General features: G+C 48.4%; 1 protein-coding gene across 5 annotated transcripts in view; it reads right to left on the reverse strand.

The window, feature by feature from the left end:
• CHKA (choline kinase alpha) overlaps positions 1-8,994 on the reverse strand; it is a 62,708-nt gene extending 53,714 nt beyond the window's left edge. For 3 of the 5 annotated variants that reach the window (XM_059932238.1, XM_059932239.1, XM_059932242.1), the window contains exon 1: positions 8,422-8,906. In XM_059932238.1, the coding sequence (XP_059788221.1) occupies positions 8,422-8,753 (332 nt within the window). In that variant the 5' untranslated portion in view covers positions 8,754-8,906. Of the gene's footprint in view, positions 1-5,302; positions 5,371-8,421 lie in introns of all 5 variants that reach the window. The other 2 variants (XM_059932240.1, XM_059932241.1) reach the window with 2 other exon arrangements.
• Positions 8,995-12,165: the final 3,171 nt, after the last annotated feature.

Here is a 12,165-nt window from a genome sequence, read left to right on the forward strand (position 1 = left end):
GATGGGCTAATGCAAAGCTAAAGATGAGGGTTGTCCTAGGGCAGTACAAGATTCCCTGCCAGCGGACAGAGGATGGTGAGATCATGGAGGGAGTCTAGGCTGACTGCCAGGCTCCGCCAGAGAGGAAAACCGGGAAGGAGACCGTGGGCATAAGGGTCAGAGATGAGCAAGCCAAGAGACTAAACTGAAGAAAAAAACTCCTGGAGTTAATAAGCAATTATAGCAAGGTTATGCGATACAAGGTTAATATTCAAAAATCAGTTGCTTTCCTGTATACCAGCAATGAACAAGTAGACAATGAAATTAAAGACGTGTTACCATTTACATTAGCACCCCCCCAAATTAAATATTGAGGTATAAATCTAACAAAATATGTACAAGATCTATATGAGGAAAACTACAAAATTCTAACGAAAGATATCAAAGAACTAAATAAATGGAGAGATATTCCATGTTTGTGAATAGGAAGACTCAATATTGTCAAGATGTCAGTTCTTCCCTACTGGATTTATAGATTCAATGAAATCCCAATAAAAATCCCAGCAAGTTATTTTGCTCATATCAACAAACTGATTCTAAAGTTACATGGAGAAGCAAAAGACCTAGAATAGCCAACTCAATACTGAAGAACAACAAAGTCTGAGGACTGATCGTACAGATTTCAAGACTTACTATAAAGCTACAGGAATCAAGATAGCGTGATACTGGCCAAAAGAAAAAAAAAAAAAGACAAATAAATCAATGGAACAGAATGCAGAGGCCAGAAACAGACCCACATCAATACAGTCAACTGATCTTGACAAAGAGCAAAAACAATAACTGTGGAGAAAGGATCGTCTTTTCAACAAATGGTGCTGGAAGGACTGGACAGCCCCAGACAAAAAAATTAAATCTAGACACAGACCTTATACCTTCACAAAAATTAACTCAAAATGGATCATTGACCTAAATGTAAGATGCAAAACTATAAAACTAGAACATAACATTAAAGAAAATCTAGTTGACCTTGGGTATGGTGATGATGTTTTAGATACAACTCCAGAGACATGATCCATGAAAGAAATAACTGATAAGCTGGACTTCATTAACATTAAAAAATTCTCCTCTGCAAAAGACACTATCAAGAGAACGCAAAGCAAGCCACAAATTGGAAGGAAATATTTGCAACAGACATCTGATAAAGGACTATTATCCAAAATATTCAAAGAACTCTTGAAATTCAACAATAAGAAAACAACCTGATTAAAAATGGGCGGAAGATCCAAGCAATCACCTGAGCAAGGAAGATAGATGGCAAGTAAGCATAGGAAAAGATGCTCAACATCATTTGCCATTAGAGAATCACAAATTAAAACAAGATACCACTACACACCTACTAGAATGGCCAAAATCCAGACCACTGACAACACCAAATGCTGGTGAGGATGTGGAGCAACAGGAACTCTCATTCATTGCTGGTGGCGATGCAAAATGGTGCAGCCACTTTGGAAGATGGTTTGGCAGTTTCTTACCAAACTAAACATACTCTTACCATATAATCCAGCACCTGGGCTTGTTGGTATTTACCCAAATGAACTGAAAACATGTCCAGAGAAAAACCTGCACACAGATGTTCACAACAGCTGTATTCGTAACTGTCAAAACTTGGACGCAATCAAGATATCCTTCAGGGACTTCTCTGGTGGTCCAGTGGTTAAGACTTCACCTTCCAATGCAGGGGGTACGTATTTGATCCCTTGTTGGGGAGCTAAGATCCCACATGCCTCGGGGCCAAAAAACCAAAACATAAAACAGAAGCAATATTGTAACAAATTCAATAAAGACTTAAAAAAAAAAAAAGATATCCTTCAGCAGGCAAATGGATAAACTGTGGTACGCCCATACAATGGAATATGATTCAGCACTAAAACAAAATATGCTATCAAGCCATGAAAAGACACGGAGCAAACTTAAATGCATATTATTAAATGAAAGAAGACAATCTGAAAAGGTTATACTGTATGATTCCAACCATATGACATTCTAGAAAAGGCAAAACTATGGAGACACTAAAAAGATCAGGGTTTGAGGGGAGGGAGGGATAAATCGGCAGAGGACAGAGGACTTTTTGGGCCATGAGGCTATTCTGCAGGATCCTACAGTGGTGGATACAGTACACATCATTATACATTTGTCCAAACCTGTACAAGGTACACCGCCAAGAGTGGACTTTGGGTGATGATGTGTCAGTGTAGGTTCATGGACTTAACAAATGTACCACTGCAGGAGAAGAATGATGTCAACAGTGAGAGAGGCTGTGGGGGGAGGGGGGGTATAATGGGAACTCTGTACTTTCTGCCCAATTTGGCTGTGAATCTAAAACTGCTCTAAAAAAGTTAAGTTTATTCATTTTTTTAAAAAAAGAAGTAAGGCCCCTTAAGGGACCAAATTTTCACAGTGTGTAGTAAAAACAAAGTGTAAATGAAACTTTATCTTGAAAAATGAAACAGATTTATGTCTTTACATGTAACATAATTTAGATTATCAAAGTAACTATGTACATATAAAGGAAATCAAGTAGGGAGTTTTGGCATAATTTTTCCAAAACCCTTTAAGATAGCACCATAAAGCACAATTCACTCCTTCGACTTTTACTGTATACTTTTGCAAATACAGCTGAGGACTTTGCCAGTCTTTTCAAGGCCCTCTCTGTCTTTTGATATTTATATGATCTGATTTTGAAGGGCCCATGGTACCATCTATCCTATCATTTCTCAACTGGTAGTGGGTCTGTGGGGAGATGTGTGTATAACTTTAATAGTCCACAAACATTTCTTTCATCAAACTTCATGATATCTTGCATCTTTTGCAAGATTTACAATTTCATTTCACAACTCACTGTGACTGTTTTATCCACCAGCAATGAGAGTGATAATAACAAACGTTGATTTGATGGGCGGAGACAGAAGCTAGTGTTCAGCTGTGATGTCCCGGCATGGACAAAATTTCCAAGTGGTCAGTACCTTAATGACTATTTTCATGTTACGGTAATTTTTATCTTTCCCTATACCACTCATAGGTGGAGGGACTCAGGCAACCAGTAGTCTGATTACAAAGAGCCCTGTCATCACATTAGGAGGAGAGCAAAGAAGCCAATTTAAGCTAAAATCCAGGGGCTAAACTCAGGCACTCTTCTACTACTGGAGATACAAAGATGAACACGACATGCCCTCTAGGAATTCAATCTAACAGACTTGAACGAATAAACACACACAATGTGGTAAGTGCTGTGACATAAAGGTGTGTATGCATGAAGTGCTATGGAAGAAACCTAAACGAGGAAGAAACTAATTCTGTCTGGCTCTCTAAGTTAGGCCTTGAAGGAGGTATTTTAAAAGCAGACGCCAGGGGGTTTCCCTGGTGGTGCAGTGGTTAAGAATCCGCCTGCCGGGGCTTCCCTGGTGGCGCAGTGGTTGAGAATCTGCCTGCCGATGCAGGTGACACGGGTTCGAGCCCTGGTCTGGGAAGATCCCACATGCCGCGGAGCAACTAGGCCCGTGCGCCACAAGTACTGAGCCTGCGCGTCTGGAGCCTGTGCTCCACAACGAGAGAGGCCGCGACAGTGAGAGGCCCGCGCACCGCGATGAAGAGTGGCCCCCACTTGCCGCAACTAGAGAAAGCCCGCGCACAGAAACGAAGACCCAACACAGCCAAAAATAAATATAAAAAAAATTAAAGGGCTTCCCTGGTGGCGCAGTGGTTGAGGGTCTGCCTGCCAATGCAGGGGACACGGGTTCGAGCCCTGGTCTGGGAGGATCCCACATGCCGTGGAGCGGCTGGGCCCGTGAGCCACAATTACTGAGCCTGCGCGTCTGGAGCTTGTGCTCCGCAACAAGAGAGGCCGCGGTGGTGAGAGGCCCGCGCACCGTGATGAAGAGTGGCCCCCGCTTGCCACAACTGGAGAAAGCCCTCGGACAGAAACGAAGACCCAACACAGCCATAAATAAAATAAAATAAAAAAAAAAAAAAAAAAAAAAAATTAAAAAAAAAAATAAATAAATAAATAAAAATGCAATAAAATTAAAAAAAAAAAAAAAAAAAAGAATCCGCCTGCCGGTGCAGGGGACACAGGTTGGAGCCCTGGCCCAGGAAGATCCCACATGCCGCGGAGCAACTAAGCCAGTGTGCCACAACTACTGAGCCCACGTGCCACAACTACTGAAGCCCGCGCGCCAAGAGCCCGTGCTCTGCAACAAGAGAAGCCACCGCAATAAGCCCACACACCGCAACAAAGAGTAGCCCCTGCTCACTGCAACTAAAAGAAAGCCCATGTGCAGCAACAAGGACCCAACACAGCCAAAAATTAATTAATTAATTAATTAATTAAATAAATTTATTGGGGGGGAAAAAAAAAAAAAAAAGGCAGACACCAGGCTGCCAAGCAGAGTGTAGGAACAAAGAAAGGTCTGGAGACTGAAAACACAAAGCTCATTCAAGAAGTGCAAGGACAAGTGTAACTAGCTCACTGTTAGTTGCTGCTGGTTAGGGGAAAGGAATGATTTTAAAACAGCAACAAAAAAAGAACCACCCTGAAGGATTAAGGCTGGGGCCCAAGTATAAACCATGCAAACAAGTTTGGATTTTATTCTCCAGCTACAGGACACCACAGTAAACTTTTAAACAAAGGAGTCAGGATATTTGAGAAATCCCTGGCAATGGGATACAGAATGGGGGGGGGGGTCACCCAAAGCACAAGGATATCCACAGGTGCCTCCTGTTACAGGGTCTAAGCAAGGACAGTGGGCCTGGAGCAGACAGGAGGTGTGGGCACAAAAGCAGTTCACTAGGGTTGAGTTGCCACTGAGTGCTGAGGAGGGCTTTCTGAGCAAATGCAAAGGGTGAGAAATAATCCTGAGGCACCAGCCAGCTGCTGTTAATAACTCAAAGAAAAAAAGCAGGAGAAGCATATTCCAGGGTGGGGAGGAGCAAAAGGGTTAAGTGTGGGACAGACTGGATGGACTGCACTGAGGCGGTGAGGTCTCACACACCCCAGAGACCAGCACTCAGCAAAAAGCCGGGGCTGCAGAGATGGATCAGAGCACGTGACAGCCAGAACCTGTGCGTGAACTGCCTACGGAGGGCCACTGAATTTCAACCAAGTGTATACCTTTCCCCACTTGAACTACCTCTTTTGCCTTTTTTTTTTTAAAGCTAGGCATCACCCACTTTCCCATATCCTAAATCACCTCTTTTCTCCTTATTAAACTCATTCCATAACTACATTCTATTCCAGAAAACAGGACTGAGAGGCAGTGTATCATACCATACAACATTATTTTAAAAGGTCCACCAAACCAAAAGGAAAGCTGTGTCTTCCAAGACCACTGATTCCTGGAGAAAAGAAACAAAACATCCTTGATGAAATAAAAATTCATATTTTAAGGCAAGACAAGAAAAATTTAAACATAAAATTTTTCTCTGCCCATTTGGCCTCCTCCCTCCCCTCTGGTGTGCATCACGCATCTGCATTACGCGTTAACCAGACCTCCCCAGTGACAGAAATACCTGCTCAACCATAAAGATCAATTTTTCTTCTTCTGGAGCCAACCATGTAACTCCTTTCCCAATCCTGTTAGGGGTCACAGTGACCTGCCACTCACTCACCTTGCACTTGAAGACATCTTTGGTGAACTTCACATACAACGCCAGTATATTATTTCCCTTAAAGACAGCAACTGGCCCAGAACAGACTGGTCAGATGACCTGGGGCGATACTGGGCCAAACCTAATGGAAGTTCTTAGTTTAAATACTTACTTATGATCTTATTAATGTCACTAGCTATATTACCAGTAATCTGCCTATTTTACAAGATTACTGTTTCTTGCATTACCAAGTGTGTGACTAAGCCTCCAATAAAATTAATGATGATTAGCCAACTTGAAATGATTGACCAAACTTATAGTTCTATAAGACCAACGATTATAATAGTATAGCTCTAGATATGGGAAGAAGCAACAAGAAGGAACCTTCGGGGCTTTCCTGGTGGCGCAGTGGTTAAGAAGCCACCCGCCAATGCAGGGGACATGGGTTCGAGCCCTGGCCCGGGAAGATCCCACATGCCGCGGAGCAACTAAGCCTGTGCGCCACAACTACCGAGCCTGCGCTCTAGAGCCCGCGAGCCACAACTACTGAAGCCTGCATGCCTAGAGCCCATGCTCCACAATAAGAGAAGCCACCGCAATGAGAAGCCCGCGCACTGCAACAAAGAGTAGCCCCTGCTCGCTGCAACTAGAGAAAGCCTGTGCACAGCAACAAAGACCCAACGCAGCCAAAAATAAATAATAAAAAAAAAAATTTAAAGAAAAAAAAAAAGAAGGAAACTTTTCCTGGAGCATAACAGACTACTAAGATAGGTGGTCCAGAGGCTTTTCGCTACCGTTAACAGGGCCTAGTCCACTAACAGCACATTAAGTGGCCTATTAACGAAATCTTCACCTGACCTGGGAATGAGCATTCTTAACGCAGTGGGACAGATTGGTCACGAAATGCCTCCCGAACATTGGTTGAAATTACAACCGAAAGGGAAGGGACTGCAGAATAAAGAATCCTGCCCACTATCCAGTTCAATGAGAATCAAATCATTAGCCACTGTAGTCGGTGACTTACAACACACCCTGAAAGGAATTCAGGGCAAAGATCAGGATGAAGTACTTTGTGCCCTCAGAAAAATGACAGAACTGACCCTCAGAGAGATACTATATCTTCTGGAGAAATATTTCATTCTTGCACCTTCCCACACTTAGAAAGGCACTAAGAGCATTAACTGAGAAGTCATTCCTCGTGACTAGCAGCAACCTTCGGCTGAGATGTGTGCTTGACTGCACGCACCCCCTTTGCAACAATCACATATATTTGGGCCTCCCCCTTGACCTCTTCCGAACAGTTTTCAGAGCTCTGTGAGAGGCTGTCTCTGGGTTATAACCCTCAGTCTGACTTGAATAAAATTTTCCATTTCTTTCTAGATTGACTACCGATTAGTTTTTTCATCGACATCCTCAATGCTTTCAGAATGTCAGGTTTGAGCAAAACACAAAGGTTTATCTAATGAGTGACACTCCCCAGAAAAGCACCTCAAAAACATCTTACAGCTGGATCCAGGGTGTCCAAAACGTTTTCAGAGGCAACAGGCAAGAGCACTGGAGTAGGACGTGGGTTCAAGAGACCTGGCAGCTCACGCTGATGTCAGCACAGAGCCACTGACCTCAGGCACTGCCCCTCTACGTTTTCTATTTTACAGCTGAATGACCTTCTGAAGATCACATGGCCTAGGACGATCTTCTCACTGAGAATTTTCAGCCCTAACTAAATGTGATAGTTTGGGAGACAGTTTCATTTCAGGAAAAAACAAAAAACAAAAAAAGGTTTCATTAAGCAATTCTTTGGTTTTCTTTTCTCTTTCTACCTTTATGATTCTCACTGCTCCTAGGCATATCTGTAAGAGAGGCCACAGACACAAAAAGAAAGTGAAGCTTAGTTAATTTTGCTGCATTTGCGGCTCTGACGAAGCACCGGGCACAGAAAAGGAATCAAATGACTAAAATTGGATTTGGGGCTTATCGGCGGCAGCCAGCCAGCCAGCCAGTTTCTAGATACTGCACTCAACCTGGTCAAGCAGTTACAAGAAAATTAGCAGAAAAAGAAAACACATTTTTAAAGGTCTCAATAGAAGGATGCCCACTAAATGTTAAGTGATCATCTCATGGGAGCAAGAGGGACAAAAGCCAAGTTTATGTTTTGCTGTTAAGTCTGAATACGTACACACTTACTTTTTTTGTAATTTAAACTTACGATTAGTTTTCTTAAGCTTAGAAAAGGGGGGGAAATTCTTTCTCCCTTGCTCTTAGTCATTTTTGGAGCCACACACCCTAACTTTGGCTGGTCACACACCTACATGTCTGAGCGGTTAGTGGGGAACTAACAAACGTCACCCCTTCACCGCTAACAAATGTCTCTTTCAGTGGGAAAAACCTAATCATGGAATTGAGGAACTAAAAGTAAGTCACCAAGTGATTTTTTTTAAGCCAGCCAAAACATCCCTCCTTCATTCAAGGCCCTAAACCCAAAGTGACTTGCTAGACACAGTTTAAGCTTCTGGACAAAATGTACTTTATGATTGAACAGTACTGTTCTCCTTAGAAGAAACGTGTTTTCCCACGAAAGCGGTATGTTTTCAACAGCCTGCCTTCTGGAAGGTCTTCGGGGGCCCGTTTCACGGGATCTGGCCTGGATTTCACAAAGGCTCCTGAAAGGTGGCTTCGCGGGCCGCAGAGCCCCCGGCCCCGCCCCCCGACCTCAGGCTCCGCCCCCGGCCAGCGTCACCCGACCGCGTCCGCGCAGCCCACCCTCTCTCCCGCCCGCCCCGGCGCGCCGCCGACACCGACCTGATGACACTGATGTGGAACTGGTCCTCGCGAAGGCCCCGCCAGGCGCCGGACAGGAACTCCTTGCACCACAGATAGGCCCTGCGCCGCGTCCTGGGCTCGGGCTGATCGTCGGCCGGCGGCGGTGGGGACAGCGGCAGCGGCGGCGGCGGGGGCAGCGCGAGCTGCGGCTGCCGCCCGCCCAGCTGCTTGGGCTCGAGGTCACTGGCGGCGTCGCGCTGCTGCCCCACGCCGGGCGCCGGGGCCGCGCTGCCGCTGCCGCTGCCGCAGCTCAGCAGCAGTCCGAGCGGCGAGGGCTCCGCCTCGCCCCCGTTGCAGAACTTGGTCTTCATGCCGGGCAGGCGGCCGAGGAGGCGCGGTCGGCCGCAACGCGAGAGGGCGAGGCTCAGGGTCCGGCTGGACGCCCCCCTCACGGAGGCCGGGCGCGGAGGCCGCTCGCCCGCTCGCTGACGGGCAGGCCGGGGGCGGCGGCGGTTGGGGGCGCGGCGGGCGGGCGCGGGGCGGCGGCGGCGTAGAGGCGGCAAGCAGCGGGCGGCGGCGGCGCTCGGCTGGTCCTGCTGGTTGTGGCGCTCGCTCCTATACCGCCGCCGCACGAGGAGCGCCGTTCGCGTCACAGCCCGCCCTCGCGCTCGCCGCTGATTGGCCGCCGCCCGTCGGCCTGGCGCATCACAACCGCCTCCGCTCTCGCCACGCCTCCTCCCCATTGGCTGCGGCAGCACAAGGCCCCCCCCCGTTTCGTTTCCTGCGGCCGCGGGAGGCGGGGCCTCGAGGGGGCGGGGCGTTGAGCCGGTGCCCGGGGTTGCGAGAATGGAGAAAGCTAGCGAGGCGGCGGGGTGGGGGTGGGGGTGGCCGAGAGCCGGTGGGGGCTGCGCGGCCCTTGAGCCTCGGGGGAGCCAGAACTTGGCTTTGGTGGCTGAAACTTTGCTTGACCCCTCGAATCCTGCAGGACATTAGAGGCCGGGACCTGGCCGCGGGCAGTTAGGAAGCCGGTCCCTGGAGGCTGGCTTCTCTTTCCGCATGACCTTGGGGCGAGGCACCTCCTTCTGCAGCTCCGTACGTGTGTTTTTATAACACTTCCCAGCGCCGGCTCAGCTCCCTGCGAGGCGCGGCCACGCCCCGTCCAAACTGGAGCCTGAGAAATTATTGTCCCCGGGTCACACAAACCGAGGCCCGAAAGGGGGAAGAGGCGACTGGTTCAAGGCCGCACAGCTGGCCGCGGAGCCCTCTGAAGCCTCTTGCAGCCTCAGTTTCCCTGTCCGTGGTGCTGAGGATGCCAGGGCCTAGAGGCTCGGGGCGGGCGGGGCGGCATCCCCGCAGCTGCCCTGCGTACTGGCCAAAGGTGAGAGCCACGGGGCTGCTGGCTTTGTGGATGCCGCCCCGCCCGCCCCCACGCTGGAGGCAGCCCCGTGACTGTGACTAACACACCTTTGCCCGCGGAGGGGAGGCAAGGGCCCCTGCTCCCATTTACCACATTTACCCCATTAACTGCCCCATGTCCCTCACTCCTCTCTCACCCCGCCGCCCCAGTCCTTTCCGAAAGCAATTGGAGTATGGATACATTTTAAAATTACAGATCCTGTTTTTACCGGGCATGAGCTGGGACAAGAGGGTTCCCTTGCTGCTTAGGAAATTCAGCGCCTGGCATGCAGGAAAAGGCTTCTATGTGGGGGTTTCACAGTCTTCGGGAAGAAAACATCTCTTTTTAGCAGTGTGCACTTGGCTGAACTTGCTCCAAGAAAAATGCGCTCATTGAACAAAAGGATTATGATGAAAGGGGGCTTTTGTCAAGGCAGCTGTGGAGGTGGGCCTGGACATTGAACTGGAGGGAGCTGGGAGCCATCCGGCATTGAGGCGGGGGCGGAGGAGGAGTCCCATTGGATGTTGGAAAAGCTGAGAAATCAAGGTCTACAGTCAGGCCATTTAGATAAGAGAGCCAAGGACTTTGTCTAAAAATACCAGCCCTCAGATGGTGGGGCTGTGTCTATGGTCTGCCCAGGTGACAGGCCTTTATCCCACTGTCCTGTGACAGCAGCCTGGTAATCTCAGAGGAACGCCAGAAACCTGTCCAGGAGGAAGGGGCACAGGAAGTAGGGGTTGAGCCTCTGTCATTTCAAGCCCGGTTTAGGCTACTAGAACCCACAGACCCCTTTGTGGGATTGCAGTTCCCTGTGGGAATAAAAAATTGCCTCATTAAAAGTGTTGGAAAGTTATATCTGTTACTGCTTCCATTAAATGGATATGAAGACTGAGTCCTGCAGAGGCTGAACAACTCAGGTGAGGTCCCTTGGCCAAGGTGAGGAGCAAGGCAGGTGTCCCGGCTCCTTTGTGTGAAGAGCACCATGTCCATATGGACAAAACTTCCCTCTCCTACAGTCAAACTAAAGGCCTGGACTTAGCTCTCAATGGCCCAGCCTTGGCCTGGCCAGTCAGGACCCACCCTTAGCACCGGGGTGGTCAATTCCACGCAACACCGCCGAAGCAGAGACTGAGGAAGCTTGGCATATAGTAATGCTAAAATATTAGGTTTTACATTAGGGGTGTTTGAGCTAGTTGAGAAGGCAGCTCTACCGGGCACTCAGGAGCCTCAGTCTGCTTACCTCTGCAAGGGGCATAATAATAGCAACTTTCCAGAGTCATCTGTGATGATGTATACAGCACACGGTAGGTGCTCAGGAAAAGTGCCAGGCGTGTCACCACCCAAAGGAGAAATCCAGAAGGATAAATATGCCCATGACCCTTGAGGTAGCAACCCTATTCTCAAGACTTCCTCCCAAGAAAAGAAGTCATCGGCAGCAAAAAGCCCTGTGCTTAAAGCTGCCCATCACCGTGTTCTCTCTCACTGAAGAAAGCTGGAAATAACCTAAGTGTTTGTCTAACGCCCTGGACTGCGCTATAAAAGATGTTGGTGTATCAGACAGGAGTGAAGTTGGTAAGCAGGGTTCATTTTCCGCACATTTCTCGAGTGCCTTCAGTGTGCCAGCCAGAGGGCTTGGCAGTACTGGGCAGTGAGGAAAGCAGCTCTGCCTGGCCCCTGCTCCAATCTGGACGAGCAACGCTGCCCACCCCACGCCCCCCTCTCCCTCCCCCCTCCCCCTTGTTAGTTGCTCTATTGTGTATTGTCCGTGTCCCCACCAGACTGGAACCTCCAGGAGAGCAGGCACCTAAGTGTCCTGTTCTTCATCACAGTGCCCAGCAGGCCCTGAGGTTTGTAGGCCCTCGGAAGTATTTGCTGAACAAATGAAGTTCTGGCTCAGCACTTCCTAACTGTATGACTTTGGGTTGAGCCTCAGTTTCCTCAGCTGTAACCTGGGGGTTATAATCCGCAGGGCACAGGGTTGTTGTGAGGGATGAGCGAGAGGATGTACAGGAAGTGTGCGGCGAGCAGGAACCCCCCGCCCCATATTGTTGTTACGTGCAGCGTGCTGCATGGCGTGGCTTCTCGGCCAGCAGCTGGCATTCGGCAATGAATAATGCACACACTTGTAGCAACTCAGCCTCGGAAGACGACGTCGTATAAGAAAAGAATGCAAACTGGAATGTACATTCTGATGACCAGAATGTGATCATTTGTGCACAGGTGGACAAAGCTTGGAGAGGAATTTGCTGTGGCAGCCACTGGTGCTGGAGAGAGTGTGTTCCAAGTGTAAAATCTTTTCTTCTAGGACATCGGAAAAAATTTTCCAAAAGCTCCTTGATGCTGAATTCTGAGAGCAGACACACGGTGTGGGTGATGTGCCTTGGACA

The sequence above is a fragment of the Balaenoptera ricei genome, chromosome 8 (assembly GCF_028023285.1).
Source record: "Balaenoptera ricei isolate mBalRic1 chromosome 8, mBalRic1.hap2, whole genome shotgun sequence".
Classification (NCBI taxonomy): Eukaryota; Metazoa; Chordata; class Mammalia; order Artiodactyla; family Balaenopteridae; genus Balaenoptera; species Balaenoptera ricei.